At 28.6% G+C, this 8,043-nt stretch overlaps 1 protein-coding gene across 1 annotated transcript; it reads left to right on the top strand.

The window, feature by feature from the left end:
• Window positions 1-5,682: 5,682 nt before the first annotated feature.
• On the top strand, window positions 5,683-8,043 carry LOC121129771 (uncharacterized). The gene is made up of 4 exons (XM_040725496.2): window positions 5,683-7,249; window positions 7,311-7,387; window positions 7,449-7,541; window positions 7,595-8,043. The coding sequence occupies exons 1-4, from the start codon at window positions 7,182-7,184 to the stop codon at window positions 7,906-7,908; spliced, it is 552 nt and encodes a 183-aa protein (XP_040581430.1). The 5' UTR covers window positions 5,683-7,181; the 3' UTR covers window positions 7,909-8,043.

Here is an 8,043-nt window from a genome sequence, read left to right as displayed (position 1 = left end):
TTATGAATACTTTAACTTATTTTTGTATATTCAAATTGTCTATCAATTTTTCTGGGTTGATTGTATTTACAATCCACCCTAACTACAGTCAAACTTGTATTAAGCAATAAGACAATCGAACCCGAAAATGCAAACGCTTAGTGCAGGGGATCTATTAAGCAAGGTTTCCTATTCTGCAACAATTCTATATTTGAATCCAGTGGTACGTGAGAATTCGTCAGTAGGTACTCAGGTTTTGTGTAGTAAGCAAATAAGACTTTTTTTTAAATGGGTCAAGTAGTTCAATATATCAATGATTACACATATGGAACACAACTGAAGAAGTATTATAGTTATTACCTTAACTGCAAATAGTGTTAATTCTGTGTTTAGGTCATTCTTATTGAAAAGTTCTCTCTCACACACAATATCTTTAAAATGTATACTCAGTCTTGGACTAATAACTACGTAATATGAATTAATTATATCTTAGGTAGCGGCAAAAACGAGTTATTAGTCTTTAAGTTATATTCTTTTGTCTATTTCATCTAATTAGTATTTCAGGAGATAAGAAATTTATAGCGAAGTGTATTCGTCTCTTAAAGTAAGCTCAAGCGCAAAAACTCCAAAAACCTTCAAAAGTTATCATAATCGCTTGTTTAAAGTAATTGAAATCCATGTCTTCTGAGCATTTGGCAAAAATCACGACTATATCTAAATTTTACTGAAGACAAGGAGTCATTCAAGACACTTGTAATGAAGCATACGACGCTATGTCATCGAAAAGATCTTTTTGTTATATGAATTGTTATTGTTATATGATGTTGTAGTGAACATCCCGGCGTGGCGAGGAGCAAAGGCGACTTATGACTCATTTGATCCTTTTATTTACTTTCTATATAATCATTCAACAATAATGTCATTAATTATAATTAAACAGTGATTGTCATTTCAACCAATTTAATAAATAAGGACCCTACTCTTGCATTATTTTCTTTTGCTTCCTTATTTCAATCGGCAGACGCATTGTCCTTTTAGGTCTTTATATACATCCAGGTGGTAAATAATAAAGGCTTATCTTTTCTATATCCCTCACCTACTTTTTTAATTTACTCAATATTTCTTTTAGTATAGTCATATTTATTTCAGAGTGATTTTTTAAAGTAATGTAAACTGAGGATTGAATTAACCTTTATCCAGCTAATCCCTGAATCTTAAAACCAACATCATCGTTACTTCTTACTAAGCCATTAATATGTTGAAATTTTTTAATTACATTTACAAAAGACTTTGTAGTGATGACTATAAATCCTGCTCCACTTTTACAATCATTTAACATTAGAATTTTGTCCTCTTTTTGTTGTGTCGAATGACGAGGTTGCTAGACATATTCTATTTTTTTAGAGTAATCTACAACGACCGAGCAAAACGAAGAGAAGGTGTAGAGGAATAATACAAGCTAATATAAGGAGCACTTATTATTATCATCAATATATATTATTGACTACTCTGACAAGTTGTAAGAAATCACAGTTATTTATACTTAAGATAGAAACAGTACTTAACATACATCATATCAAATAAAATAATAATAGCAATAAAAACAATAAGCAGGGAAATGAAAAGAAAGAAGATCCTTTTAACATACACTAAACTCTGACGAAGTCAAAGATTTCCTCGTATTGTCCCATATTTTGGGTGACCCCTATTAATTTTAACCCTTGGGTATATTTCCCATCCAAATACAACTTATTCCAAAAAAGGTTATTGTTAATTTTTTTCTTAACATCATAAACTGCATTTTTTCCATAAGATTTCTTCATTTTTTTTGGTGTCCATAGATCCTCATTCTGCTCCGAGAAACATTTGAGTACGTCCCCCCCTTTTTTTTTTTTTTTTTCAGGATTGCCACGTCGAGTTTTCCTTTTCTTCTCCCTCTGCACTTTTACAGGAATTCATGATATTAAGTGGGCCTAACTTCTTAAGTAAGTTGTTAGTTCCCTGAACTAATGCATTACTCAGTGATTTTGGGGATGCCCTGTCCTGGGGGCAAACGCCAATTCACCCTTACATATTATATTTTCTGAAGTAAGACATATATATCAAAAAATATATATTAAAAAAAGAGCATGCAGGTTAAAGTCATCCAAAATTGTTATATATATATTTTTTAATCTTAGTACAAAAACGTATTTATATTTTTTTTTTTTTAAATCTCAGAAGTTGCTCATAGGCTGTGATACTCAGATACACAAACAGATAGGCAAAAAGCTATATTCTATTTTTATGAGGTTCAACGTATTTTTGGAATGTTTAAATTCTATTTTCATCTGATTTGAATGAAATTTATTAGGTCAAATAATCCATTACTGGGAAACTCAAAAATTACATTCAGATCCGTGACTCACTATTAATCTCTTTTTCAGGATGAATTGGATCATAAATCTTATTGTTTAACAAATAGAGATATCCAACTAAATTATTCTTCAAAAATATAATTAAACTTTATCAAAATATATGACAAATGGTGTAGCTAACACATTTGTCGTATTAATTTTATGAGACCCATATCTGAAATTTCATTTTTGAGTTTTCTAGTAATACTGGGTGGTCCATTGAATCTTAACAATACTAATACAATAATTACTGAAAGTTGAGTGATTGAAATTAACTTATATTTAATCATAAATAATTAGTTACTAAACCAAAAAATCTGAGCTCTCTATCTCACGTAAAAGTCGAGATATTACACTTGAACGTAATTGGCGCATTTCTACTCTCGGACTGTAAGCAGTAAAGAAAAACTAAATCAGTTTGGATTTAGCTCTCAAAGAAAAATTATATTCTAGGCTTAATTTAATTCGTGAAAATTTGGTGGCACCCTGTGTAATTAAAGTAATTAAAACAGATACACGTACAAATATTAAGAAGTCCATAATGTCTATAAGAGATAAAACTAATCGCTACAAACTATTTAAAATACAACACATGTTGTTATGTAAAACTTCTAATTTATTGTCACGCAACGTTTGATATTAATTTACGACCATTTTATGAAAGATCTTTGAATGGTATGGTGTTAAACCCCGATAATTTTTGCATGGGTCGTGATGGAGTTAAACGGATTGGGCTGCGCTGTTTCCTTTAACTCCTCCAAGTCCGGTTCGGCCCTTTTGACAGATCCCTTCTTCCTCTCCAGCGTTTAAGACTTGCTGACGGCACATAAAGTGCTCTTAGAGACGCCTAACTGCTCGCAGTGGGAGTGTGGAGATGCACCAATAACGTTCAAGTGTAAATTTTTGACTTTTACGTGAGATAGAGAGCTCAGATTTTTTTGTTTAGTAACTTATTATTTATGATTAAATATATTTAAATATAAGTTAATTACAATCACTCAACTTTCAGTAATTATTGTATGATTAGTATTCAGATTTCAATGGACCACCCAGTATTACTAGAACACTCAAAAATGAAATTTCAGATCTGTAACTCATTCCGGCCCTGAGTTTTGAGCTTCTTTTCATTATGAATTTATTATTAAATCGTATGGAACTCCTTCATGTTAGGGATTGTAGTTGGTTAATCACTTAACTGATAGATACATATATTTTATTATTTGATAGCGATTGAGCTATACAACTAAATTATTGTTACATAATTAGGGTTTGAAAATTTAAGAGGTTTAATTTGTTCATATGTATGTATATAATAAAATGTCAAATTAAATAATTTCTAGAGCTGTAATTCTTATCAAATTCAGCAAATCATGTCATCATTTTAAATCAATTCACGTGCAATATTCATTATTCAAAATAGTATTTTTAGAAATTATTTCTTACACAAAACCAATGGTTTAATCAAGATATGATAATTTATGGGTGTCACAAAATTAATACGACAAATGTGTTAGCTACACCATTTGTCATACATTTGGTTAAAATTTAATTATATTTTTTGAAGAATAATTTAGTTGGATATCTCTATTTGTTAAACAATAAGATATATGATCCAATTCATCCTGAAAAGAGATTAATAGTGAGTCACGGATCTGAATGTAATTTTTAAGTTTCCTAGTAATGGATTATTGGACCTAATAAATTTCATTCAAATCAGATGAAAATAGAATTTAAACATTCCAAAATACGTTAAACCTCATAAAAAATTATTCCCGTGTCGAAGATCCAAGAATTTTAATACTGAGCAATTTCTTGAATTTAAGATTAAAGTTATTTTTTGATAAAATAAATAATGGGGTCACATTGGAGTGCCAATTAAATCATTTTTTGTGCCAAAGTAAATAAATGTTTTTTCGCATGCGTTTCCTTGAATAAAAATAAGCCTTCTAATTGTACACATTTTCGGAAAACAACAGGATTTTGTTTTAATATTATTCCTATACTACACATTAGGCTTGTTTGAAAAAGTAAAAAAATTAGTTAAGGTAAACTTCTATTAAAAGTTTTTATATAAATATTTATGATAAACCATTTTTTACGTGTCTATTAAACTGATAGAAATAGAATATAGCTTTTTTGCCTATCTGTTTGTTTATCTGAGTATCACAGCCTATGAGCAACTTCTGAGATTAAAAAAAAAATGTAAATACGTTTTTGTACTTAGATTAAAAAATATATATATACCAATTTTGGATGACTTTAACCTGTATGCTCTTTTTTAAAAGGAAACCAAACTTTTCAGAAATAAATCAAAAAATTTCAAATATTAAAATTTATATTTTATTGAAAATTGAGTATGAGCTAATTATACAAAAAATAACCTTCGAGGACGTACAATGTTTCACAAATTTAGAAAATTTCATTATTTTTCAAAACAGTTTTACTTGTTAAAATCTTTTATCTTAATTGTAAAAAACAAGCAAATCTTTGTTGAACTACTAGTAAAAAAATTGTTTGTATCAATTTGAAATTTTATTTTGTTGACTCATTATGAATATTTAATCCGTATTCATTGATTTTTTAGGAATTATACCTTCATTTAAACAAAATAATATACGTTTGCAAACATCCATGTAATGAATACTGATTCATTATATATTCACCTAGTCTATTATTAGAGCATATTAAAATAATATACGTTTGCAAACATCCATGTAATGAATACTGATTCATTATATATTCACCTAGTCTATTATTAGAGCATATTGTCCTACCCAAGAAAGGTGATATAATATTCGAAATATAGCTACTTTTGGACCTACAACGTCATTGTCTCTATAATACAAAAATATACAACATGTTTTTGTCAGGTGTCGAATTTCCTGTTCTTTTCTTTTAATCAGTGTTCTAAATATTGATAGGTTGGATTAAAAACTTATTATCCTAAGCTCTGAACTATTCCTTGCAACAATTTAATAATAACTCCTCTCTTTGGAAGAATTACTTAACTGGTTTCAACTGATTTTCGGCCCTTTTTCTTCTTCTATATAAATTAAAGGTTGTGAGAATACAAAAGATATAATGACGCACAACAAAATGTGTGTGTGTTTTTTTTTTTTTTTAAATATGTCATAATATTTTATTAAATACGTATATTTGACTGACAATTAAATACTAATCCTTATGTTGTTGTAGAAATAAAGAGGAATCAAATGAGTGGATGAATGTTATAAATATATTTATTCATAAGTAACCTCCATGAATGAATTTGGAAAATTAATATTCTCTCAAAAAAAATGTATTTTTTATATTCGTATAGGAATCAATCATTATTTCCAGAAAATGGATATGTGTGACTTAATAAATATATTTTATAAAGAAAAATAAAAATTTACTAATAGTTTCCGTAACAAAAAAAGCATCATTCCCCGAAAAATGTTCGCTCTATTAGAGAAATTAGATTTTGTGGTTAGTAAAAGAAAGATCATATACATTAAAATTATAACAAAAAAACTTCAATGATAAAGATGGTACTACTGATTAAAGAAAAATAACTTTAATTGTAGGGTGCAAATCCTTGTGATTTTTTATTTATTTAGGTTTACATTCAATTTAAGTTATGATTAATATTATTTTTGTTTCTGCTTAAAAAAAATATTTAGCTTAAACTTTCTTAAATATAAAATTAATCACTATACTTAAGTATAGAAGAAAAAAAAGAGAGGCCATTCTTAAATTTTGACGATCTTGACACTTTCCAAAACTATTTTAAAATTATTTACTAACTGACAACTGATTTTGGGCCTTTTTTCTGTTTTTTTTTTTTTTTTTTTTGGGGGGGGATGTAGAGTGATATAATGAAGGTTACAACGTATTATCATCTTTATTATTCTTGATAGCGTTACTTTCTTCTAGGAAACTAATTGTAAAAACTCTGTATATTAGTCAAAATTATATTGGATTTTACATATATTTTGAATGATACTCAATCATTAGTATCAATAATACTAAGCAGATTTCCGCCTCATAGGTTAAATATAATTTTATAATTTTCTGCATACCATTTCAGTATATTCATCAAACATTTTCAGGAGCGTCCAGAGTGGGTGGGCTGGGCAGATTGTAGCCCCCATTTTTTTTTTTTTTTTTTTTTTTTGATTTTTGCTGCTTTTTTCTTCGTTTGGGAAAAATTTAAATTTATTTTAAATATAGTTCATGATTATTGAAATTTTGAATTCACAAAAACGCTATACTTCCCCAACCTTTACCCCTTCTTATTGCGTAAATTATTCTTTTTTTTAATAAATGAGTTATAGTATACTTATGCTGCGTTTCCTTAAAGATATAAATCCTTGTCATACCTCCTCGCGAACGTGAGGGTCTCTAGTTACTACGGAATGAATGACGTAAAAGCCTCTTAGAAGGTCAAAAAAAAAGTTAGGTGAACTTGGACACCCATATCAGAGTGAAAAACTGTGTGACATATAATATATGACAAACAGAAAGTGGGAGAAGTGAGAGAAGGCAGGTGATAAACAGGGCCGTGCTGGTAGGAAGACACAAAAAAAAAAAAAAGTGTTCTCTTCTAACTCCAGTAGATGACGTATACATACAATCCACTTAATATATAATCCTTGTACAATATGTATCTTTCCTTCTCTGGGAAAGACTGGGCATATTGCGAGTACCTACGTAGATTGAATTCAAGAGAATAATTTCCTTTTTTTTAAATTGACTTTTGACATATATATATATGTATTGAAAAAATTATTGGTATATCAGTATAACGAAACAGCTTGTGTCAAAATGTTCAGTTGGATAGTCGTTTTTGTCCTTTCTCTCCTTAGTATACCAAATCAAGTGGAGTCCCAAGAGTGAGTATAGTTATTCACTATATTGAATAAATTAAATAATATATTCAAATTATACTTCTAGATGCAACTTAGGAGTATTTGAGGGATCTTGGGTGGAAACTACTAGTGTAAATAAGCTTTTATTTTATAAAAATATAGGTATTTGTTTCCATAAATAAGTCATTCAAATATTGTAATTGATTAAAATTCTTAACTGTAGGAGCTCCTAAAACAATACTGGATCAAATTGTACATAAACAAAACTCAATGATCATAAATAAAAATGCGAAAGGATTTCGAATTAAATTTTCGGGTATAACCTCCTTTATATTTAAATGACCTTATAACCCATATATTTTTTTTTAGAATATTCTTTGGAAAAAACTGATCTGATATTTGACATGTTTAAGAAAGGACCTTCTCATAATATGAAATTGATCAATGGAAAGGATGCAATTGTATTCTTAAGCTGTTACGGAAATTTATTCACCGCCACTTATAAAATATTACCGGGTGATGAAATAACTTTAGATGAGAAAATATATACAGAGAAGAGAATGGCTTCAAATGAAAAAATATACATTGAGAGAATGGCGCACTCTGGAGTAATGTTTGCTCGTTATACATATTCCAGTGATGATAACAACATCATATATTATACAATCTATAAAATGATCTAGACATTATAACTTGTTTTTCAAAATAAAATGATAAAAAGATCAGGGTCGTCGTCAGCATGGATGAGAGAAAAGACTAAAACCTTCTATCTCTTCTATAGCGGACGTCCCTGTACATTAAATATCAAATTTGTTTAA

This window comes from Lepeophtheirus salmonis, chromosome 14 (genome assembly GCF_016086655.4).
Source record: "Lepeophtheirus salmonis chromosome 14, UVic_Lsal_1.4, whole genome shotgun sequence".
Taxonomy (NCBI): domain Eukaryota; kingdom Metazoa; phylum Arthropoda; class Copepoda; order Siphonostomatoida; family Caligidae; genus Lepeophtheirus; species Lepeophtheirus salmonis.
Note: the sequence above shows the minus strand (reverse complement) of the source record. Positions and strands in the feature narration are given on the sequence as shown.

What these genes read in the sequence shown, in the direction of transcription:
- LOC121129771 (XM_040725496.2), top strand. Translation starts at nt 7,182, where the DNA reads ATGTTCAGTTGGATAGTCGTTTTTGTCCTTTCTCTCCTTAGTATACCA. An exon ending in AATCAAGTGGAGTCCCAAGA is followed by an intron (nt 7,250 to 7,310) that starts GTGAGTATAGTT and finishes TTATACTTCTAG; the next exon opens with ATGCAACTTAGGAGTATTTG. An exon ending in ATTTCGAATTAAATTTTCGG is followed by an intron (nt 7,542 to 7,594) that starts GTATAACCTCCT and finishes ATTTTTTTTTAG; the next exon opens with AATATTCTTTGGAAAAAACT.